This window comes from Kogia breviceps, chromosome 7 (assembly GCF_026419965.1).
Source record: "Kogia breviceps isolate mKogBre1 chromosome 7, mKogBre1 haplotype 1, whole genome shotgun sequence".
Lineage (NCBI taxonomy): Eukaryota > Metazoa > Chordata > Mammalia > Artiodactyla > Physeteridae > Kogia > Kogia breviceps.
Window position 1 is genome coordinate 73,731,150 of NC_081316.1, and position 25,172 is coordinate 73,756,321.

Below are 25,172 nucleotides of genomic sequence, written 5' to 3' on the forward strand. Positions count from 1 at the left end.
AGAGAAGGTATAGGTACCTGGGTAGAGAATGTGATAAAAATGACAGAGGCTAGGCCCACATTCACCCTGAGCCCAACCTCTGAAGACCTTGTGAGCCCTTGGAGCCCAGTGGGAGGTAATTCACCAAATTTCCCCAGAAAGCACTTATTTAAGGAGAAGAACTTTGAGTAATTGGCACAGAGCCTGAAGTGTTCTGAGAAGCCGCCCATTGCTCTTTGCCCCCGAGGGAGAGGAGACAGCTTCCTGGGTGCATCCAACGTAGAAATACATCTGTGCTCTAAGGAGTTCAGATTCCAGACACGACAGCCCAGGGCACTGAGAGGTCTGCAGTGGGATTCACTGGGGTTTAGGGAGCGATGTTTATGGAATTTCTTATAATCCCTTTCAAACAGACTTCCTGGGCCAGATGGGTGTCTGAGTGCCTGCTCCTGGGACTCTGGGCTCCCAGGAGGATGGCAGCAGATCTGTTTTAAGGCACAAAGCATCCTCAATCCAGAGAGGGAGATGAGCTCAGCAGAGTACACCCCAGTAACATCCAGCAGTGTGTGTTGGTGAAGAGAGAAGAATGGGTTCATAGCGGACCAGTGGGATCCTGAAGCACATGACATGTCAAGAAGGACACCTCTGAGCAAAGCTGGCTGACAAATGTCTTTCATTTACTCCTGTGGCATCTTAGAGTGTGTTCCCTGGATCATCCTGAGGCAGTTTTAGAAGGCCCAGAGGTACCAGAGGCTGGTGGTAAAGTGGAGGAACTGCTGGATTCCAGAAATGGCTCACCAGTGATTCTGACCTGAGGAAAATCTGCTGTCTAAAGAGCAAAGAGAGAAGCATCCCACATCCCTGACTGTGGGTTCTCCCTGACATGTCTCTAGCTGAGGGAGGGGAGACTTTTGAATCTTCGAACTATTTTGCTGGAATCTTTATGTGAGGCGTTAAGAGTCAGAAGAAAACGGCAAAACTGCTCAACTTTGCATCTCTTGGGAGGGGAAGGGCAATCCCTACTGAGTAGATCAAAAAAGACCAAGAGAGATAAGCAAAAATTGGCCTTCTGACAATAACTTTTGAGACCTACATACCCTCATGCTAGTTTAACTTTATAAATTTTTTTTTTTTTTTTTTTTTTTTTTTTTTTTTTTTTTTTGCGGTACGTGGGCCTCTCACTGTTGTGGTCTCTCATGTTGCGGAGCGCAGGCTCAGCGGCCATGGCTCACGGGCCCAGCAGCTCCGCGGCATGTGGGATCTTCCTGGACCGGGGCACGAACCCGTGTCCCCTGCATCGGCAGGCGGACTCTCAACCACTGCGCCACCAGGGAAGCCCTTATACATTTTTTAATTGGTAAGCTAGAACATCAGTAGAGCGAGGGGCACAGAGAACAAGACGGACAGAAAGAGAGTGGTCTCTGAATTAGGCAGACCTGAGTTTGTCCTTGTGCCTGACGCCCACGGACCCTGAGACTTTGGGCAAGTTACTTCCTGCCCCACAGTGTCAATTATTTGTTAAATGGGGTACAAAAAAATACCCTGAATCTTGACATGAATGTTATATATTTCCAAAACTTGTAGCACATTATGTGTGTTTAAGTAAATGTTAGTTAATAATAACAACAATAAAAATAATAATAACCCAAAGGTACCAGATTGTAAGCTCAAGGGTAGAGACTCTGCCTTGTTCATCTCTGTACCCCCATCACCCTACAAACTTCTTGGCACATAGTAGGCAACCCCTAGATGTCTGTTGCATTAAATCCAGCTGGTTTTTTGAGCACCGCCTATCTGAAAAGCATTGTTCTGGATACACTTGGGGTTACAGAAGTGAGTGAGAGGCTGGGTAAAATCCAACAGACAAGGATTCAAGTCATTGAGTTCTTCTCAATGTCATTTTTTTGTTTTTTTTTCACCTGAAGCCAGAGAAAATAGCATTTACCAGCACCAGAGATAGTTGGTCAGCTCCGCCCAAACCATTCTCCCCTTTTCCCTTGCTGGCAGAATCCTGATTGTATTCAGGGCTCCATGCTCCCTGTCCATGACTCAGGGAGGCATAATAAATATTCGTGATTTCAGGCCAGTCATTCTGGTGATCTCACTCCCTTTGCCTGAGATTGTTTTAAGGGTGGCCGTGAGGCTCAGTCCTGGCCGAGGAGACATGTGGGAACATCACTAAGGGATGCCAGGAAAGGTGTTTTTGCTTTAAAAAACAGGAAGAAGAAGACACATAGGGGGAAATAAATCCTGTTCTGTTTCCACTGGCTTTTCTTGAGCCTGCCTGTGAGGTCTGGAACGGAGGCAGCCGTCTCAGGCCCATGTGGAGAAACACTGACCCCTGAGGATGGCAGCACTGAACCCCAGAAAGAACCTATGTCCTTGATGACATCACAAAGCCACCGAATTAACCAGCCCTGGAATTCTTGTTACATACAATAGATGAAGTTTCCTTTTGATTTAGGTCAGGCAGGTCAGAACTTACGCTTTCTCTAGTTGAAGGCGACCTATGTGATACACTCCTTCACCGGTTTGTTAATGTTGGTTCTCCTCCCTTCCCCTTCCTGGAAACAGGACGTCCATCTGCCAGAAATATTGTGGGAGGGGTTCCTGCCTTGTGTGGGAAATGCAGCAGGTCCTTTCAAACTCTGAATTCTTTGCTCCTGTGCTCTTCAGAGAGAAACTCTGAAAAGCCATTGGAGGGAGTTCGTCAGGGAAACAAGGGAGGGTGGGTGGGAGCACTAGAAAGAGTGCAGGACTTGGAGGAAGAAATACTGACCTTGATCCTGGAGATTCCATTGCCAGCTCTGCAACTCTTGCTGAATCACATAAGCTCTCAGAACCTCAGTTTTCTTACCTACAAAATGGGGATATAAGGAGCCGCTACCTCAGGATAAGGATTAAATGAAAAAATGTCAAAGTGCTTTACAATGTGAACTCCTCTTTATACAAAATCTAAAAAAAGCCCCAAAGAGGGCTTCCCTGGTGGCGCAGTGGTTGAGAGTCCGCCTGTCGACGCAGGGGACACAGGTTCGTGCCATGGTCCGGGAAGATCCCACATGCCACGGAGTGGGCTGGGCCCGTGAGCCATGGCTGCTGAGCCTGCGCATCCGGGGCCTGTGCTCCGCAAAGGGAGAGGCCACAACAGTGAGAGGTCCGCATACCGGGGGAAAAAAAAAAAAAGCCTCAAAGAGCAGAAAAGGAAGACTTTCATTTACCTTCATAGAAATATATAGAAAAATATAGAGAGATGAAATATATAGATATTTGTTGGGAAACAAAAATTTGGGGGAAAGTGGTGGTCTTCTCTAGGAAGGATTTCATGCCCTCTCCCTCACCAGCTTTCCCAAATAATACAACTCTTTCTAAGTGGTTTAAAGAGCAGAGTAGCTGAGAGCAGTGGGGAAAAGAGAAGTCCCTTGGACAGTGGCCTGCAGCCCTGCTGCTACGAGCTATTAATAGCCTATAAACACTTGGAGCAGAGCCCCAGCCTCTCCCACCCTGGGGACAGTGGAGGGGTCAGAGCACTGCCTGATATGGTCTCAGAATACTGGTGATCCCCGGAATTCTCCCAGTTAGGGAACTTTTTTCCTGCTGGGCTGGGCCTGGCTAGCCTTCCTCCCGAAGAGCTCCCAGCCTGAGCTGCTAGGTTCATGTTCGGCGAGCATTGATGGACCTCATTCTGGTTGCTCAGGGCACACAAGCTGCCTTGACACACATGATCTCATTGCACACCCCCTCCCCTCCAGCAATGAGCAAAGCTGTTCTCCAGTAACAGAACCCAGCTCAGAGAGTGGTCATGTCCCATTCAAAGTCATTCAGAAAGGAAATTTCATTCTAGAACCCAATCTGCCTGTCTCCAAGCCAGTGCTCTAACAGTTATATTACACTGTGAAGTCTGAAGACTTCTGGGCCTTCAACAAGACCATCCAAATCCTCTGATCATGCTGGCAAGAAGCTTAAGGAGCCTGGGGGTAAAGTGAGCAAGCGAGCAGGGACGAAGCCACCTGGCACCTGGACTCTGTGGGCCAGGGGAGCTGATATGCCCATCGGCACTGCTCTGGGAGCCAGTCTGTGAGCCCAGGGGACAGGCAGGGCCCCTCTTTCCCTCTCCTTGCATGGTCACACCTGATCTTATCACTTGTGAGCTTAGAGAAACTTGGGGACCCTCTCTCTCTCCTGAACGTGGGACAAAGATGGTCCCTTAGCTTGACATTCAAGGTCTTTCATGACCCAACCCCTGTCCTTCTTTCAACACTCACCCCTACTCCATGCCTCTGTTCCCTATCACTCAGACCTATTTACAAGTCTGAGGATAGCCATTTTGAGGGCAAAGATGTATCTTATGCCTTACTGAACCCCCAGAGCCCAGCCTAGCATCTGGAGGAGCTGTGATGCTCAGGGACTGCAGCAAAAGCTGTCTGCCTTGTTAACTGGGTCCAGACAGCTGGAGATCCTGGGCCTGGGATGCTTGGCTTTCTCTCCTTTAAGATGTGCTAGGGCCTGGGGTCTCAGTTCTTTCTGGGGCATTGGGTGCAGACTGCTTCCAGAAGTCCTTCTCCAATAGGCTGGGTAAAAATATTAAACCATGAGTGTTGTTTTCTTGGGTCTGCATGGCAGTACATCCCATGGGGGAATGAAAGCATGATCATTCACTGAGTGCTGGTGAGAGGCCAGGAATTGTGCTGGGAGCTGGTGTCCCAGGAAGCACGTCCAGAGAGAAGCCAGTCTGCCTAAGAGATCATTTTTTTTCCAACAAAGACTAGGAATCGGGGAGCTTCTTCGGTTGGCCTATCCTGAGAACTAGAATCACTAAGCTTATAGACAGAGTCTACCTAGGTTGGCTTCCCTCATCACCAATACCTGGAGCTCCTGTGAGCATAACAGAAGGGTTTGCTGGGAATGACTGATCCCACACTCTACAATGAGAACCTTCTCCAGTTTGTACACCATGGGTCAGGGGAGGTCTGAGAGTTACGGGGGGAGTTATCTCTGCCCTGACTCAGGCAGGAGTCCTCTCATTCCAGCTTCTGTATTCCCTGACTGGGAGCTCACTGCCGAGTTTCACTGGATGCCCCTTCCATGGACCTGCAGGGAATTCTCAGCATCTACAGTGGTTCAGTTGGCTGTGAGCACAGTCTTGGTGAATCTTGGAGGTTGCTTCTGTCTAATTGGTTTGCCCTACTAGTACCACCCCAAATCCCCAAATGACTTCTTTCCCTGTGACCTTGGTACTCAGAGTTCTGGGGCCTGGATATCTGTTCTCCATACCAATCAGCATAAACTCCCCCCTGCCCCGAGGCAGGGAAGAGTTAGCCCTCCCTCTGCCTTTGATGGGGAGAATCATTTCCCCACTGGGCACTTCCACCTAGAGGAGAGCAGAGAACTCGGGACACTCCCCATTGATCTCCCGCACCCTTGGGTGAGTACTTTTCCACATTCCATGCACTCTTTCGGAGTCATTATGGAAACTCTGTGAAGTGGAGATTATAATCATTCCTGTCTGCTGTTTCTGAGAAAAAGAGACTCAAGGAGAAGCCGCAACTAGTGGCACAGTGGGAATTGCACCCAGAACTGCTGGCTCAGCATCCAGGCGTGCTTCCTCAGTACCCGATTCACGTGCCTCATGCAACTAACGAGGAGCTGACCCCTCACGCAGAGAGAGCACACGCCCAAGGGTTTATCCTAAATACCTATCCCAACCACCAGGGCACCTGGAAGCCGCAGGATGCCCTTTGAAGGAGTATGTGTTCACCAAGACTTGATGAGCCAGCTGCCGGAGGACCTGGAGCTTTGGCTGGTATGTGTTTTGGACCACGTTCTGCCCTGAGGCTGAGTCATCTCTGGACATTCACGTTGGGTCACTCTATGGTCTCATATTATCTGTCTTAAAGCATTTTGGGGTTCTTTCAGACTTCCCCCAGCCCTCCTTTAGGGGGACTGGTTTCATAGGCAACCCATTTCCTGAGACAAGCTGAGCTCACTTGCTTTTTCACTTTTATTTTCACCGTTTCACACTAAGTCTGTGCCATTTTCTTCCATGTCCTGTGTCCCTAAGAAAGGAAAGTAAAGAGCTCCTATTTAATGAGAACAAACTGTAGGCCAGGCATTGTGACATATCATCTCTTTGAATTTAAACTTTATAACAGGCTGTGAGAGTTTATTCCCATTTTTACAGTTCAGGGGAGTGTCTTTCTTTAGTACTCATTACCTAATAAGTGGCAAAACCAGAATTTGAACCTGGGCCTTTTTTTTTTTTTTTTTTTTTTTTGCGGTATGCGGGCCTCTCACTGTTGCGGCCTCTCCCGTTGCGGAGCACAGGCTCCAGACGCGCAGGCCTAGCGGCCATGGCTCACGGGCTTAGTTGCTCCGCGGCATATGGGATCTTCCCGGACCAGGGCACGAACCCGTGTCTCCTGCATCAGCAGGCGGATTCTCAACCACTGCGCCACCAGGGAAGCCCTGAACCTGGGCCTTTTAACTACTCCTTTTACATATACCCATTGTCTCCTGAGGAAGTTGGTGCCAACTGTGGTGGCCACTTAAATTTAAACTCAAGTTTGAACTCTGGGTCCCCAGACTGGCTCTGTGAGCTTCCACAGACTTTTCTGTTCCAGGTGCCCTTCTCAGTCCTTCCTTCTAGTGGTTTTATTTGCTGAGAATCCTATAGGCTCTGAGAGCTGAACGGGACTTCAGAAGTGCCCCAGTCCCCCACCTGCCCGATCCTCACAGCCTCCTTGGAGGTTAGCAGGACAGATAGGGTTTCCTCCTTTTTTGGATGAGGAAATGTTTTCAGAGAGGATGTGCTGGATCGTCTCTGTTTGCCCCTCCAGGCCTGCTTCTAAACTTTGTTCATGCTTCTCTGTGCCCCCAGGAGACTGCAACAGCTGGACTCCGCTGGCCTCAGGCAGGAGACTCAAGGGCCGGAGGAGAAAGAGGGGGTGTTCACCTGCCTGCTCCTCCCTGCCTGACCTTGGTTTGGCAGTAGTGAGTAGATTCCACCACCAAAAGCCATGGCTCCTGTCTGGTGGCCCTTTCTTGCAGCTATAGATTTTGTTGGGTCCCTGTAAGGGCCCCTACTCCTGCCCCTGGCATGGTACCAGGTCCCCAGTGCTGCTTGTCTCTAGTGCTTCATTGTCACTCATTGCTCCCTCAGCCCTTACCCCAGCTTTGAAAACAGTGACTTCATTAAATTCTCACTCCTTCTGAGTGCCCCATGCATTTTCTGCAGGGACTCACCTGAGACAGAGGCGCCGCGACTTGCCCAAGGTCTCCTGGCATCTCAGGGGTGGAGCTGGCTCTTGAACACGGGTCTCAGGACTCCTTGCCTGATGACACATCTCACGTGTTACCTGGACTGGCCCTGCTCTGCAGCCCTAATGCTTCTGTACCAGGCTGGGCACCTTTACAGCTCGTCTCTTGTATGCATTCCGGGGGTACACCCCTGCCTACCCTGGGTCGCTTTTCGGGGACTGATTACTCTTGGCTTTTCTCAGGCAAACGTTGCTGACTGCATGAACACCTCTGGGTCCAGAACCCTTATTTCTTGCCCTCGCAGGCCCCACCTCTCCAGGGCTCTCATTGCTGATCCAGATGCAGTTCAGTCCTTGGGCCTAGAGGTCAGGGCCCAGCCCTGAGGCCTTTTCTGGCCTGGGGCTCAGCCCTGAACTCCAGGGATTTCCCTGAAGCTCCCAGTCTGCCAAGCTGGGTAGGTGGCCAGAATCTCGGCCCTCCGCCTGATGTTGGATATTGGACACCACGTCTGCCTATGGGGCTGGCCCTTCCCAGGTCCACCCATCTAAACCTTGTCTGAGCTTCAGCAGCCATATAGCGCTGCCTCCTCTGACCACCCTCCATCGTCAGCTCCCAGCACCCTCCATCGGTGGCTGAGTGCTGGGAACGCTATCCCTTTGAGGAGACCACAACCAGTGGCCAGATTTGGGGCCACAAATACTGACATCCCTACCCCTAACCCCTGGGGAAGGGAGCCAAGGCTGGGCATGATGTCAGGACCTCAGTCAAGCGGGTTGGACTCATGATCAGCAGTACTTTCTTTGGGAAATATGAGAGCCAGGAAAGGAAACTGGGGCAGAAACGCAGGTGTGTTGGGGAACAGCAAGAGGCCACTGCTCAGATTCGCAGCCCCTTAGGCCTTAGCCACTCAGGCTCATAGGCGTGAGGATGATAATATCTCTGGGGTGCTGAGGGGCCCTCTGTGGGCTCAGGGCCTGAAAGGAGACTGGCCTTGCAAGTAGACGCCTCATGGCGTGAGGTACACAAGGTCGGGGTGTGTGTGCACATGCAGGAGCAGTGCAGGGGTGCCCACAGGAACTGGTGGGCCTGCCCCCTGGTTTTCTGCCCATTTCCCTTTCTTGCCTGTGCAGAGGTAAGCCCTCCCTTTTCTCTCCTGGCTGGTTTGTCAGGAGGCTTTTATCCTCCCCCCCTTCCCCGTTGTACATCCTCTTGGACATACAGCCTGCTGTGTCCTCAGTGAGCCATGTCTTGAGTCACAGCAATTCTGACTCAGCCTAGTGTATAGAGCACGAGTGTGACGCATTTCTGTCACCTCTGGGGACATCCCTGGGGAGTGGCAGCGGGATTTGGCTTAACTCCTGATTCTGCAAGCTCTGGCATTCCTGGGGTGGAAGGCCAACCTGACAGGGCCAGCCTGAGGAGTAAGTGGAAACTTGATCTGCAAAAGGAGTGACTACTTGTGGGCCACATTCAGGTCAGGACCTGCCGAGGCCCGGAGCGCAGCCTCGTCCCCAGAGCGCCTCCCCGGGCCATCCTCACCCAGAGGCAGCAGGGGACGGGACCCACGCGGGTCTCGTATGTGTCATAAACAACCCATTTTCTCCCAAAGGGCTAGCGGCACTGTGCACAGAATCCGGGCTGGGGAGCCGTGCAGACCTGGGTTGGAATCTGGCTCCACCATCTCCAAGCCATGCAACCTCAGGCAACTCATTTATAACATCTGTGAAAAGTGAAGCTGATGACATGTCCCTCACAGGGGTGCTGTGAAGATTAGGAGAAATGCTTATATAGAGAGTAGGTATTCAAATGTATGGTCAGGCCGCTCAAGATGGCTGTTCTCGTGCTCTTTGTACATGCCCTGCTTGACCTACACTTGCTTCACCTCCGCCCTACTGACATGAACGTGCTTGCTCCCTGCCCCTTTGGCCAGAACAGTTCCACCTACGAGTTTGTTAAAGGAAAACATCTGCTCTCCTGACGGTCATTAACCTGAGAGGCTGTGAGGGACGTGCCCCTGCTGTTGGTTTCCCTGGTAGCTGATGAGCCAGCCTGATGTTAATTCCCCCTATAAATGGTAGCCTCCATCTCCCCTGGGTGGAGAGGAGTGTTGTTACGTCTTCCCCGGTATCTGGCGCACGTGGTGGGGTGTTGCTTTAGATATGTGAGATGTGTAAGATCTCCCTATCCTTTAAACCATTGATGTCTCTGTCTGTCGCTGTCTCTGGGCCAGTTAGTTGCGTTGAGGCTGGGCAACTACAAACCTTGCAGGCCTGTGGGGTGTAGCCCAACATCAAACATGTCAGGAATTTTAGTATCATCCCACAAAGGTGGAGGGCAACGGGGTCGAATGCCCCTGGGGCCAGCTTTGCTACCAGTCAGCTCTGCAACCTCGGGCAAGCTGTTTCCACGGGTGGGATGATGGGGCTGGGTGAGATTATGTCTCAGTGCTCTCAGCATCCAGACCCCATGACTCTTCCTTCCCTTTCCAGGCTCTACATTTCAGCTTCCTGGGAAGCGGGCTCTGAGGTGGAGCTTTGCCAACGCCAGGCAGACAGGGGAGTGGGGAACAAGCTCCACCTGTCGGGAGCACTGATCACAGGGCCGACAGCTGTGAGGGAGCGAGAGCCGGCGGGAGGAGAGGTGAGCCCTGAGGCGGCGGCCGCTCTCACCGGGAGCTCCGAAGCCTGGCCGGCTGCACAGAGAGGTCCTGGACAGAAACAAGGTACTGGCCTTGGTGCCCGCGTGGACCGGTGATTGGGTCTCCAGGGGAGGCCGCGTAGACTTGGACCCAGCCGCCTCCTTGGCTGAGGCCGATGGCCGTGTGGGAGACAGCTATGGCGGGAGGGGGACGGAGGAGATACGGGGGAATGAGAGCTTGGGTCCTAAGGGGAATCTGGGTGGGCACCATAGCCTCCACAGTGACACCCTTCCCACCTCCAGACTTTTCTTTCCTTTTAAATATCTATTATATTTATTTGGCTGTGCCAGGTCTTAGTTGCAGCACATAGGATCTTCACTGCCCTGTGCGGGATCTTCCTTGCCGCGTGAGAACTCTTAGTTGCGGTATGCATGCGAGATCTAGTTCCCTGACCAGGGTTCGAACCCGGGCCCCCTGCATTGGGAGCACGAAGTCTTAGCCACTGGACCACCAGGGAAGTCCCCCTCCAGACTTTTCTAGAGGAGAGGCTTGGTCTGCTGGCTTCTTTGTCTCAAGCCCGGCCTTCACCAGCAGAGGAAAATCAGTGTCTGTCCACGAACACTCACCCTCTGCCTGGGGCTGCCAGAAATTCTGAAGGCAAAAGCTGAGGAATTTGAAGCATTTATGACTTAGCGGGATTGTTCCCAAACTGCAGGCTTCTCTATAAAGAGCCTTCTGGATTTCATTGCGGTTGCTTCTCAGATCTTAGAACCTGGCCAAGGGCTCCCTGGGACTCACTTTTCAGGCTGCCCTCTGGCTGCAGGGTCTGCAGGTCTCTGCAAGGTTGGCTGGGTAACACATGGGTGTTTGCAAACCTTGTTGCCTGCCCAGAGGTAAAAAGCACGGAAGCTGGGGGCAGATGGTTCTAGAGGGTCATCTTGTCCATACCACTTAACCTCCCTGGGTTTGTTGGCTCATCTCCCATGTGGCTTGGTGCTCCTCTCAGAACCTGGTGTAGTGGCGCTTCCAGAGGAGAACAGTAGTTCCACCTGAGCAGAACAACATGCTTTCTTCTAGTAGATGTTTCCTTCTCTCAAGTTTGAATGGTAGTTACACTATCTTCTTATAGATTCTGCCTTCTGCCCCTACACCCAGTTGCAGCTAATTGGCCCAGGACTAGGTATCTGAGTTAAACAGGGCCAGTGATTAGCATTCAGGCACCTATTTGGAGACTTGTGTTGGTATCCAAGTAGTAAACTCTGTGCAGCATTGCAATGGCAAAGAGCTTTCCTTTCCTCCCTCTCTCCCACTCCACTGCAGACATAGCTGGTCAATATAAGGAGGAAGAGTGCTGGATTGATTAGTAATGTCTGCTGTAGGTATGTGAGGAGAAGGGTGAGCGTGCTGCTCTTGGCCTACCCTGGTCTTATGCTGGTAGGAATAACAATAATACGAACTTCACATCCACCTTGGTGCTCTCCGCTTCACCAAATGTCCGTAGCTACACCCATTCAGTCGTCCTGACAAGCACTGGGTTATGGAATGGTCCTGCTTGGTCTGGGATGGTTACTCTCATAGTTGAAACACAGCCTCAGAAGGGAGGCCTGAAGAGGGTGAGGTGAGAAGGAAACACCTTCTGAGTGCAAGCAGAACCAAGCCCGATACTCAATGTGTGACAGCCGTCCTTTACATCTCACGGCAGAAAAAGAGGCTCAAAGAGGTAAAGGGACTTACCCAGTGACACACAGCTAGCAAGTGCTAGGGCTTGAATCCAGTCCTTTGCTCTAAACAGAAGTTTTCAGGGGTTCTGGCTGCACATAGTGCTTATGCCGTCTCTCCTGGGTTTGTCCTGGTTCGTGTAAGTTGACTCCCTGACTGGGAAAATCTAAGAGGAGGAGAAGATGGCTGCTGTGTGTGGCTTTCTCTGTCCCCTAAAAATCCATTCTGAAACGTGAGCTCATAGAGTTATTGTAAATATGCATCTGTGTGGCACCTTTAACTTTAGGAACTGCATTTATGGGGGCGGAGGCCAGTGTGAGTAATCCTGGGTCGTGAGTGGAGGAAGCAGAGACTTTCGGTGGAGCCGTCCACACATGGACGCAGGCGCTGCCAACAGAGCCGTGCGCTCTAGGCAGGGAGGCTGGGCTGGGCCTGGACTGTGAGCCAGGACGGCTGTCATCACATTTCTTCAGTCCCCACTGCTGGGTCCGGGGTCCACTGATGTGCCCAGCCAGATGCGGGAGCCAACTCCCTGACTGGGGGAATTTGGGGAGGAAGATTGGAGAGGGTGGGGATAGGGTTCGCAGGCAGACAGCAGCTCAACAGCCCTGGAAAGGTTTGGTTGTGAAAGACCCAGTGTCTAGTTAGAGCACCTGGGCACTTTAATGGCAGCACCCTCTTCCCTGGCTCACTTGTCCGCCTCACAGGCTTAGGCCCCTGCCTTGACCCCTGCCCTACATCGCCATTCCCCAGTGGTGCTCAGAAGGCTAGTTGGTCAGCCCCCCTCTGTGTTCTCAAGCCTTGCTTACTGCCTGGGCTCAGCCCTACCTGCTGGAGTCCTCCTCCCCATCACTCCCTCCCCATATACCTGCCTGAACTGGGTGGAGCCTGTATGAGCCTCACCTGTGGGACCTCAGCAGGTCTGGCTGCTTGCCCTGGGCCCGGCAGTGGTCAGCTGCCCCAGCCTGCCCAGACCCAGGCCCTTCCCCTCCCTCCAGCCACGTGCCTTGGGCTCAGCCTGTCTCCTGCTTTCTGCTCAAAGTCGCACAGCCCCCTGAATCCCCACTCCAGGGAAGTGACAGGCCATGTCTTTGCTGCAAAGGAAGTAAGCCTCCTTCAGGCATTTATACTTGCACCCCTTCCCAGAGCGTCCCAATAACCAAGTGTTTGGCGGAAAAGACACGGGACATACCCTCGAAAGAACACCTTTGCAGTTTTGTTAAACCGTTCTTCATCCAATCGCAGAGTTTCTTGCAGTCAGTTAAGGACTATCCCCTCTGCCAGTCAAATAACGAAATACATAAAATGAAGTCAAGAAGAAACATAGTGTTTAAGACGTTAAAAGGAATACTGTCCCACAGTTAAAGTCAAACCCCACTGGCATTGCTCTTGACCCCCGTCTCCAGCTCGAGTGCCCTGGGTTGGCCAGGATTATAAGAACATGGAGGCAGCAGGGAATTGTGGAGAGAATGGAGACTTCAGAGTGCGACAGAGCTGGGTTTGAGTCCCAGCTGGGGAACCTCTGTGGACCTCTGTTTTCTCTTCTGTAAAATAGGGATAACAATAACACCTACCTGAGAGGATGCTGAGATGTCTGTAGGAGCCACCCCTGTGCCTGGCACATGGTTGGAGTCCAACAAGAGTTAGTTAAGTCTTTGCTTCACCACTGCAACTCATCACTGAATCATGGCCTCCTGAGCAGAAAGGGGCTTGGAGCTGAGCCTTCCCAAGCGGGAGCATCTGTCCCTTGGCAGCACTCTTGGCTATGGCAAAGCACAGGTTATGTACGACACAAGCAAAGGGGGTCTGGTCCCAGAGACAAAGAGATTAGTAGGTTCCTAGCAGAGATGGCAGCTGGAGGGGGTCAAGACTAAGCAGAAGCATGGGAGACGCAGCCCAGTTCCACGTGGGGTCTGGAGCATATACATATCGGGATGAGGCATGTATGTTTTGTTCTCTGTGGTGTTCTGTGCCTAGAACAGTGTCTGGCAGCATAGGTAATGTCTAAATATTTATTGAACAAAGAATAAATGAATGAACGACAACCTTATCAGTCAGCCTGGTTGTTTCAGGAATTCCATTTAAAAACAAGGCAAAGTTGAACAACTGCTGTCAGGAAACAAAGTTTCTCTGGCAACAGATGGTTCTGTCTGGTTGCAAAGAGTTAGCGATTGCTCAGGTGGCAAAGAACCAGATTCTGGGGGCCTTGAGTAGGCAAAGGGATTCTGGTCTATGGACGGTGGGAGCCACTAATGGTTCTGAGTTCATGAAGTTAGAACCTGAACTCTGGGGCCAGGCTGCCCGGGCTCAAAGCCCAGCTCTGTCACTGACAAGGCATCTGACCTGTGTCAAGTCACTAAATCTCTCTGCATCTTCACTTTTTCTTCTGTAAAATAAGGATGATAGTGGTGCCTACCTCCTGGGGTTGTTGAGAGGATTAAATGAGATTTACATGTGTAAAGTGCATACTGTAAGTTCTCAAGAAGCACCACCGTTAGTGTTATTTGATAGGTTGTGAGATAATCTGAGCTGTGTTTCAAGACATTTAAGCAGGGAACATGTGAAGGATGGATCGGCCCAAAGGGAAACTAGTTCAGAGGCCATTTGTGATGTCCAGGCATGAGAGGATGAGGTCTAAGTCAGGGAAATCATTGAGTGCCTGAAGAGGAGGGAATCAATGCACAACAGGTGGTTCATGAAGAGGCAGTCAGTAGAACAGGCTGCAGTAGGGTGGGGAGCAGAAAATTCAGGACGCACGCATCTGAGAGCGAGGGTGCCTAGAAAGGAGAAAGCACCCCTGGAAGAGACAAGGGATGTTTAAAGAAGAAGCTGGTGTAGGGAGGATAAAAATTCAGTTTGGGGTGTGTGCCAAGTTGGATTTGGGGAACCCCATTCAAAAGGAGATGTTGTGAAGCTGGAAACGCCCAATTGGCCGGGTGAGACGTTGGGGCCAGGGGAGAGCAGGCGGCAGTAGATGCCAGGGAGAGATGTAAGGAGAGAAGTATGGAGCACGCCCCCAGGCGGCATTCACATCTGGGGGCTGGGGAACGGAAGAGTGTACCTAGGAGCAAACAGAGCAGCAGCCAGAGGCTGGGAGGGAAGCAGAAGAATGCAGTGCCTCTGAAACCTTGGCTGCCGAGTTCCTGGAAGGAAGCGATGGACAATAAGGTCAGATGCTGCACAGCCTGGGAAATAAGGGCTGGCTCAGCCCAGTGGGTGGAGAGCTGACTACTCAGAGAGCAATTTCAGCTTCTGGAAAACTAGTGGTAGGTTTTCGGGATTCATAAAAGAAAGGGAGGAAATGGAATCAGTATGGATCTGTATACTTCCAGGAGAATGTCTTAAGGAAAAGATCAACAGGGAAAAAGGTGGAATTGCTGGGAGGAGTGGCTCAAATATCGATGCAAGTTTTTGTCACCCTAGAAATATGAATGGTTTGAAGTAAAAGTCAAGATGCTGGAGGAGGAGGGAGGCTCGAGTTTGTAGGACGATGAGGGAGCTGGTCCTGGATGAGGCAGGTGGAGGAAGGGACAGCCCAGGGATTGAAGTGGGACGAAGCAAGAGGCAGCAAGAAGAGAAGTTGAGATTTTGTGGAAAGAACATGAAGCAAAGAGTTTTGATTTTTTTGGTGAAGGAAGGGCTGAAGACATAAACCGGGAGGAAGTGGGAGAAGTGGCATGGGGAAAATGTAGGGCATAGGTGCTTGTAAAGGTGAAGGCGATTCACGAGAGATGAGAGAGGACTTGCAGAAGCCAGGGAGCACCCAATGGCAACTGGAGATGCACCCAAGATGACCGAGTGGTCAGCTGGTGATGTCCACACTGTGACTTTTCTGCAGCAATTCCGTGCTGGGGAATAAGACTAGAGATGCCTAATGCGGGGGGCTGAATGAAGGGAGATTTGGAGAGACATTGGAGCTTTGAGTGCAATGACAGAGTCAAAACATCTGGCAATGGAGCCCAGGCTGGACTTTGGGGTCCTTGCTGGCTAGTTGGAATCTGTGGAACAAAGACAGTGATTTCCCAGCAACAAGCAAGAACTTTAAAAAACTATTGCTAAGTCTCCATTTGGCTTCAGGGTGAGTTGTGTGGTTTTTTTTTTTTTTTTTTTTTTTTTTTTTGTGGTACGTGGGCCTCTCTCGTTGCGGAGCACAGGCTCCGGACGCGCAGGCCCAGCAGCCATGGCTCACGGGCCCAGCCGCTCCACGGCACGTGGGACCCTCCCGGACTGGGGCACGAACTCGTGTCTCCTGCATTGGCAGGCGGACTCTCAACCACTGCGCCACCAGGGAAGCCCAGTTGTGTGGTTTTTGAAGCACCAAATCTGTATGGAACATGAAATTGCTGATCCTGGGGACAAATGCCGCTGAAGATTACATGGCAGCTGGAGCTGGGGTATTTTCTGGGAGAATCTAACTAGGGACCCTCAAAGTTATCTGGTCTGTCTCATCATGTCACTGAATTATCTCAAATGAACTGCATCTGTCACCCCCATTAGGATGGAAGACTCCATTTGGGAAGGGACCCTGTAATTTCTGATCCCCTTCTGTGCATAGAATGGGCCTGGACCCAGAACAGGCATTCCACAAATATTCCCTGACTTGATTGCATTCTGATCATGTGCAGTTTGGAGCCTTGCCAGAGGAGTTGACTGGGAGTCTTCTTGTCCCTTGGTGTTCGGTGTTTTGGTCCTCAATGCTAGGGCAGGCCTGTGCTGCCATGGCTGGGAACACTTCATGTAGGAATTGGAATCATCATGAAAAGAACAGGAGAGAAAGCTCTGTATCTTACTGGAAAATCACACCAAAGGTATGCAGGTCAGAAAGCCATTTAATCCATAAATGAAGACACATGAATAGGTAAATTTTATAAACTAAAACAAGCTGGCAGGTCCCCTGATTAGAGCGGTTGCTGGTAAGCTTGGTCTCTCACAGGCAATGGCAGCCTTGGTCATGGGTCTGGACTGCATGCAATTCCAATGCAGATAGTAGGACATTATGGGAATTAGCTGGAGAACTAACGATGCAGGAAGTATAGGCTCAGGTACTGTACAGAGGATGCAACCACCCCCTGCCCCCAAGTGCGCTGCATCATCTAGAGACTCACAACATGGAGGAGATGAGGGATACATGGCCTCAGTAACCTAGCTTAGCACATGTTCACTGGTCACCATCTTATTATCCATTATTTCAAGCCAAATGTCCCCAGTTCTATGAGCATTTATATTCTCCAATACCATGGCAAATAAGGAAAGATGGGATAGGCTCTGAAGCTCGAGCGAAAAAAGCCTTCCAGGAGCTGCTTTTCAGAAACACTGGCAAATGTTTGCCAAGGGCAGGTGGTGAGGCCATTGTCAGGGCTTCCAGGAAGACATACAAGAGCCTGAGTGTCATTCAATCCTAACCTTGACTCCCAGACTGAGCAAACGTGTAGCAGATTAAATATTTTTCTATTGTCCTGTCCACCTCAATAAAACAGGGCACTCTTTAAAGCAGTTGCCTTAATGACGTTTGTGTGTCTTGGAATGCCACCCAGGGCGAACAAATCACATCTGAAGATGTGAAAACATGAAAATCGATAACAAGAAATGAAAAGTTCATTTCACTGATAAAGCATCATTTATCTTAATCATTGGGGCTTCTCAGAATTTCCTAAGTGCCCTTTGAAATGCCAGCATCAAGGCTAGTGCCCGTGTGTTTGCAGAAGGCCTAGGGGAGTCGAGGCAAGACTGCCGATTGCTTGGGCAGGGAGCCTGCTGAGGAGAATCTGCATGCTTCTGGGGCAGGCACCCACTGGACTGGTTTCCAACCAAGGAGCTCCCAAGCAGGGGTTTCCTGGGATATTTCTGGTATTTCAAAACTCCCAGTGAAAAGAAAATAATATACTACCTTCCTATGAAAGATATTTCACAAGACCCTAACTGTGAAGCATAAGTGACCCACTTTTGATAGGCTTTAGGTAATATAACAATAGTACTTCACACTGATTAATATGAATTGGGAAAATGAAATTATTATTCCACCTTCAGGAACCCTATACCTTGCCCTGCCCCCAGGCTAGATGACAGCATTCCCACTCCCCCCATTGAATCCATACAGGGATAAAACAGCACAGGTCCTCTGGTGAGAAGGTTGGAGGCCCTGGTCCCCAGGGATCAGCTTTCTGGCTGGTAGTCCTCTCCTTTCCTTTGCTTTACATATGCAGCCTTGTCCAGTCTTCTGGTTCCCTTAGCTCTTCTCAAAGGACCCAAATGTAGAGAGGATGGAGATGGCCTAAAAGCTGCCCTCCCAGCAGGAGGTGGAGTATTAGGAGCGCCCAGTAGGCCTTGCTTTTGGATAGCACACCCAGGCTTCCTGCACATGCTTGAGACCAGATTAGCTGGTGGGGCGGGGAAGAAGCTGGAGCTCCTCTCCTGGTCTCCTTTGCTCTCCAGCCATGACCACGGTATGGAGATGGGAAAGGAAGTCTCAGGCCTCCATATTGCTGATGTAGCTTTCTCCAGAGTTTTCCCACATAGTGGCCAGAAGGCTTTTTAACACACATTGTGTCCCATTTCTCCTATGATAAAATCTGTAATCCTCTGATCTGACACCTCTTCTCCCCGCTCACTTTTTGTAGTCTAGCTATCCTGGCTTTCTACCAGCTCCTCCAGGGAACCTAGTCTTCTCCTATCTGGGACCCTTCCCTTAATAGCTCTTTACTCGAGTAGCTCAATGATTCAGGTGTCACTTTATTTTTTTATTTTTATTTTTTAACATCTTTATTTGAGTATAATTGTTTTACAATAGTGTGTTAGTTTCTCTTTTACAACAAAGTGAATCAGTTATACATATACATATGTTCCCATAACTCTTCCCTCTTGTGTCACCCTCCCTCCCACCCTCCCTATCCCACCCCTCTAGGTGGTCACAAAGCACAGAGGTGAACTCCCTGTGCTATGTGGCAGCTTCCCACTAGCTATTTAATTTACATTTGGTAGTGTGTATATGTCCCTGCCACTCTCTCACATCGTCACAGCTTACCCTTCCCCCTCCCCATATCCTCAAGTCCATGCTCTAGTAGGTCTGTGTTTTATTCTCAGGTGTCACTTTAAAACATCACTTTGCCAGAGACCTCTCTTGACCTCAAAATCTAAATGAGATCTCCTTCAGAGTTTTTAGTACTTCTTCACAGAGGTCATTCCGATGCTACTCTCTCACTTCGTCCTAGCTTCCCCTCTGGCGTCTTTATTCCTGCCCTGCCACTAGGTGCATCGGTACCGTTTGTTTTAGATTCCATATAGGTGCGTTAGCATACGGTATTTGTTTTCCTCTTTGACTAACTTCACTCTGTATGACAGACTCTAGGTCCATCCACCTCATTACAAATAACTCATTTTCATTCCCTTCTATGGCCGAGTAATATTCCATTGTATATATGTGCCACATCTTCTTTATCCATTCATCTGTCGATGGACATTTAGGTTGCTTCCAGGTCCCGGCTATTGTACATAGTGCTGCAATGAACATTGTGTACAAGTATCGTTTTTTTTTCATGACTCTTTTTGAATTATGGTTTTCTCTGGGTATATGTCCAGTAGTGGGATTGCTGGGTAGTATGGTAGTTCTATTTTTAGTTTTTTAAGGAACCTCCATACTGTTCTCCATAGTGGCTGTATCAATTCACATTCCCACCAACAGTGCAAGAGTGTTCCCTTTTCTCCACACCCTCTCCAGCATTTATTGTTTCTAGATTTTTTGATGATGCCCATTCTGACTGGTGTGAGGTGACACCTTGTTGTGGTTTTGGTTTGCATTTCTCTAATGATTAGTGATGTTGAACATCTTTTCATGTGTTTGTTGGCAATCTGTATGTATACTTTGGAGAAGTGTCTATTTAGGTCTTCTGCCCATTTTTTGACTGGGTTGTTTGTTTCTTTGTATTGAGCTGCATGACCTGCTTGTATATTTTGGAGATTAATCCTTTGTCAGTTGCTTCATGTGCAAATATTTTCTCCCATTCTGAGGGTTGTCTTTTTATCTTGTTTATGGTTTCCTTTGCTGTGCAAAAGTTTTTAAGTTTCATTAAGTCCCATTTGTTTATTTTTTATTTTATTTCCATTACTCTAGGAGGGGGGTCAAAAAGGATCTTTTTGTGATTTATGTCATAGAGTGTTCTGTCTATGTTTTCCTCTAAGAGTTTTATAGTGTCTGGCCTTAACATTTAGGTCTTTAATCCATTTTGAGTTTATTTTTGTGTATAGTGTTAGGAAGTGTTCTAATATCATTCTTTTACATGGAGCTGTCCAGTTTTCCCAGCATCACTTATTGAAGAGGCTGTCTTTTCTCCATTGTATATTCTTGCCTCCTTTGTCAAAGATAGGGTGACCATATGTGCATGGGTTTATCTCTGGGCTTTCTATTCTGTTCCATTGATCTATATTTCTGGTTTTGTGCTGGTCCCACATTATCTTGATTAGTGTAGCTTTGTAGTATAGTCTGAAGTCAGGGAGCCTGATTCCTCCAGCTCCATTTTTCTTTCTCAAGATTGCTTTGGCTATTTGGGGTCTTTTGTGTTTCCATACAAATTGTAAACTTTTTTGTTCTAGTCCTGTAAAAAATGCTATTGGTAATTTGATAGGGATCACACTGAATCTGTAGATTGCTTTGGGTAGTATAGTTATTTTCAAAATGTTGATTCTTCCAATCCAAGAACATGGTATATCTTTCCATCTGTTTGTATTGTCTTTGATTTCTTTCATCAGTGTCTTATAGTTTTCTGCATACAGGTCTTTTGTCTCCTTAGGTAGGTTTATTCCTAGGTATTTTATTCTTTTTGTTGCAATAGTAAATGGGAGTGTTTCCTTAATTTCTCTTTCTATCATTGTTATTGTATAGGAATGCAAGAGATTTCTGTGCATTAATTTTGTATCCTGTTACTTTACCGAATTCATTAATTAGCTTTAGTAGTTTTCTGGTGGCATCTTTAGGATTTTCTATGTATAGTATCATGTCATCTGCAAACATCAGATCATTTTTGATCAGCCCGTACTTAGGCAGGGCAAAACTGCTTGACCTACTGACTCCATCTAGTCTCATTCTCCAGTGGAAAAATAAATTAGTGATAATGTAGGGGGAGTGGATTATGTATACATTTGCTCTAGCAGTGGAGTATGGATGATTCATATTTGAACCACAAAGTATACATGTCTCAGAGTCAAGTTATTGGAAAATTACAGCCCCAGAATACTGTTGATGCAAATAAGCTTCAGTACACTCTGTAGGGTTAACCAAGCAACCCACAACAAAATAAACTGATAAAGCTAGGCTAACTGTAATTCATAATTAAAAAGTACTGAAAGCAGCAATTGCAAATAGCAACCAACTCAAGACAACATTGATGATATCCTGATAAAGAGTCCTTCTCTCACATTTTGGAAATGTCAGTTTTGTGCCTGCACATGTGAAATTGACCTTCCCATAGAGTGGACAGGCACTGTACAGGCACCGGGCTTATAGCAGGATACCGTGGGGTACTCAGTAACCTTTAGCACTTTCTTAGTCAATTACAAATTAGTAGCCCTAGTAATATGTACAAATAAAAGCTTAATCAAACTGTACATCATTTACCATAATAATCCAAAGGAGGCCTTTAAAAAAATAAATTCATTTTAGGGCACAGAAGAATGTTTCTGGTAATGCCTTCCCTACCCCGCCCCCACCCCACCCCAGTAGGTACCAGTCTTGATTTCTGAAATCACTGTCTAGGCAACATTATCTCCTTCTGGTAGGGCTTTCGTTTTCTAGCTCATGCAGACCAGAGATGTGCGTTTATATTTATAAAGTACTCATATTCTCATTTTAAACTGTAAGAAGTTTTAATACTCAGTGCAGAATAATCTCCAAGATAGAACATTAAGTGAAAAAAGCAATGTGCATGATACTATGTATAATATGCTATTTATGTTTAAAGAATTATTTTATATGTATGTTGACAAATAATTATATGCTTTACATTGTTGGGGTATCTCTGGACGTGAATATAAGAAACAGAACAAAACAGTTGCTTCTGGGGACAGGTACTGGCTGCTGGGGGAGGGGAGGGAGAGAAAGTAGGTTTTTCACTAGATACCCATTCACACTTTTAAAATTTTGTACCATTTATATCAACTATTAAAAAATCAATGAATTTAAATTTAGAAAAGAGGAAAAAGGACCCAGTGAGCCTACAGAGACTTGATTCTTGCCTCAGCTTTTCTTTTAAAAGAGATGGGGGTTAAGTTTGGTTTATTTGTTTCCTGATGCCTTTTACCCCCCTTCAAAAACAAAGTCATGTATTACGTAGAAGTTTCCAGAGTCTAAACAAAAACCTCTAAATGAGATGGCAGCATTATAAAACCAGGCCCAAGCCCTGGGATTCTGGACTGTGGCGAAGACCTCAGTCTCGAAACACAATTTTCTGATAAATTAGACCTGCTATTAAAAAAGTTTCCAAGTGTTCTGACGTGTCTTCATACAGTACATTTGTAAAATATAAAAAAAGAGTGCTCTTAATAAGACTACTTGTCCACTGTCCAATTGCAGTTGAATGTAAGAACACAAAAAAAGGAGACAAAATTCATACAGCAAAGCACATTTAAATGAATGCATTATTTATTTCATCCTGCCTTAGTACTGCTCAAGGAGACAAAGCAATTATTTATGTTGATTTGCTATCAGGAATTTAAGAGAGCAAACAAATATCACAGTATTTAGTGTTTCCTAATGACAAATGAAATATTTCACTAATTATGTAAAAAGAATTGTATACTTTTACACAAATTGACACAGACAGTACATTTTCTTTCTATCCTTAAAGCTCATTATGCTGAGTAATACTTCTTTCTTAGAGCAAAATCTCCCCAGAAATAGGTAGTATATCGAAACTGTATGGGTTCTGAGTGACTGCAGCTAGACCGTAGAGTAAGAAGTGATGAAAAGCTGGAAGGAATGTTTTGGACATGATGGGAGGCCTCCCTCTGGGTGGTGTAGACAGAGATCACAGTGAATTCCTCAAACTAGGGATGGGCTTTGTGCAATTGGGCCTAAAGTAGTGACAAAGCAGGCATAGACTTCTGGCGGTGGGGATACAGACTGGTGTCCACTGAGCATACTTAGGGAAATTCTATAATGAAGATATAATATCAGTACAAGTTATTAATTATCCCAAGGGCTTGGTCAACTTATGAGTACAAGTGTTAAGTACCCCAAGCTGCAACCTTCGGTCTAAGGGGGTCCCATGCATACTAAGTGTGCAAGTATTTGCCCCACGCTTCTTGTCCTCCTAGTCACCCCCCCTTCAGCCCCTTTCCTATCCCTCCAGGCCCCGCAGGCTGGGACAACTAGAGCCCTGTATTCCAAACTTGGGTTCACGTAGAGGGGATCCATGTAACCGCAAACCGGCGGGTAACCCACGCAAGGAAACCAATCAGCTTGGGTCTAAATAACTTACATTTTTCCTTGCCTGAATTAGCCAGTAATTGCATGTGGGCAGATTTAGCCAGAAATGGTCTAAATGATCAATTAGAGGGCAAAAAGGAGTTCCTTTCTTTAATCTCAAGGGTCCCTGTTGAAGAGCCCTATTTCCCAAGCCCTGCTCGCATGGGCCCCCGCCCAGCTCTCTGTGGTGCCTGGGTATATTGTACATTTGCCTAACGATAGTGAATTGAGAACTTATTTTGTAGGAATATATAGGGCACTTCCATTATATGCAATCAAGCAAGAAGGCTGTAAAATGTGCCACTCCATTAATTTTAAACAGAATCCACCCCAAATGTCACCCTGAAACCAGAGTAAGGGGTTATTACAAATCTGAAGGAATTAAGAGTAATTTTCATTTGCGAAGGAGTTGAGGGACATGACTCCTGCCACACACACACTATTAATTGGGTGAAATTTGATTTGCCAATTTCAGTGTGACTCACTGAGCCCTGACATAGCCTGCCTGGTGGTGAGATCAGGGGGCTCCTGTCTTCTTGGAGGGCACAGGTGCACACGTACACACACACACACACACACACACACACACACACAAGAATAGAATGTGCAGAGACTGTAATGCAATGGGCTGGTTATTAACACATTTGTTCTTCAAAGAAGAAAAACAAATGGCAGCTTCTGGCAAGTCATGTAACCTCTCTGAGCCTCAGTTTCTGTATCTGTAAAAGGGGCTGATAACATCTGCTTCAATGGGAGTCATGAGTATTCATGAGTTTGAGTAGCTCAAAGCACTTAGTGTGGTGCCCAGCCCGTAGGTTACACCCATTAAATGGTAACTATTATCTTTATTTTCATCTTCTGAGGGTGGGTGGGCCCTTGTGCCTAAGTTGGTTCCAAATCACACTGAGGGAAGCCTGGACCTGGCACCAGGATGGCAACAAACTTCACAGGCCATTGCAGGGTCAGCTTTAGAGCCTGGGAGGTGTGGGTCAGCCCGCTGAGTTACTGATCATTTCCTTCCTAATCGCAGTTTCCACTATCTCTGGGAATAGAGCAGGAGGGCTTGGGAGAGAGCACAGAGCAAGAGACAGGAATAAGCAGGTTAAGGCGGTTCAGGGGACGGTCCAGTCTGCCTCTCACTCCACGTTCCGGTACTTGGTGAAGAGGTTGTACAACACTCGCAGTGTGGATTTCAGGTCACAGTTGACGATATCTGCATAGAAAACAAAAAAACACACATTGCTTCAGCGGTGCCACATGTGGCCCCAAACTGGCAGCGGGTGTCCTTTTCCTTCTGGCACCCACCACGCGCCCAGCGTGGTCCTGGGGAGGGTGTCTCCCCTTCCCACAGGACATCATTCTGTGCTCCTGAAGAGCTAGCTCCCTGGCCTGCTGGGAGAGAAGAGCATCCCCATGAGACAATCAGGGGCAGGTGGGTGTAGGAGGACGGGCAGCGTGTGCAGCAAGAATTCAGAGCAGGGGGCAGAGGTGCTGGGGCGTGGACGTCTCATCTCACCGAAAGAAAGCAGACCCTAGAGCATGTAGAGTCTTCGCCCTGGAAACAGAGTCCCAGGCGAGAGGACCCTGACCCGACTCTGTGCCCCGAGTCTCACCTGTCTCTCGGGGCCCCTCCCCCTGTGCCTTCACCCCGCCCCACAGAGCCAGCCGTGAGGGGTGGCGAGGAGCGGGGGGCCGGCAGCTACACTGGGGGACGAGGTGGCGAGTTAGGACTAAGCTGCCTCTCCCTTAAGACGGGAGGGAGGGCCCCTAAAGGGCAGAGGAGCCCACCCGGCAGGGAGTACTCAGTAGATTATGTGTCACCCGAAAGATTAAGGACAGAGCAAGGCGGCCGGGTTTGAGGCTGGGAGCTGGATTACATTTTCAGGAGAGTTCCACCATGGGTCCTGAGCTTTTATACAACCATTTCCTCCCGCCCTCACTTCCCCTGACCCCTCCCTCTCTTCCTTCTCTTTACTTGTCACCTCCTCTGGCTGCCCCTCTAACCCTCTGTGGACTCCTCTGCCTTCTCCTCCCCGCCAAGGCCCCACCCTGCACTTGCCCCTCTGCACTCACACCCCTGTGGAAGCGCCTTCTGAGGAACTGGTGTAGTGAAAACATAAAGAAAGG

At 48.5% G+C, this 25,172-nt stretch overlaps 2 protein-coding genes across 3 annotated transcripts in view; both read right to left on the reverse strand.

The window, feature by feature from the left end:
* Positions 1-879: 879 nt before the first annotated feature.
* MICAL2 (microtubule associated monooxygenase, calponin and LIM domain containing 2) overlaps positions 880-25,172 on the reverse strand; it is a 441,027-nt gene continuing 416,734 nt past the window's right edge. The window contains exon 29 of the mRNA XM_067038594.1: positions 880-889. The gene's annotated coding sequence lies outside the window, so the exon portion shown is untranslated. The remainder of the gene's footprint in view (positions 890-25,172) is intronic.
* Positions 23,871-25,172, reverse strand: part of PARVA (parvin alpha) — a 180,085-nt gene continuing 178,783 nt past the window's right edge. For both annotated transcript variants that reach the window (XR_010841415.1, XM_059067920.2), the window contains one exon: positions 23,871-24,258. Coding sequence is in view for 1 of the 2 variants with exons in the window: in XM_059067920.2 (XP_058923903.1) it covers positions 24,182-24,258 (77 nt within the window). In the remaining variant the exon portion in view is untranslated. The remainder of the gene's footprint in view (positions 24,259-25,172) is intronic.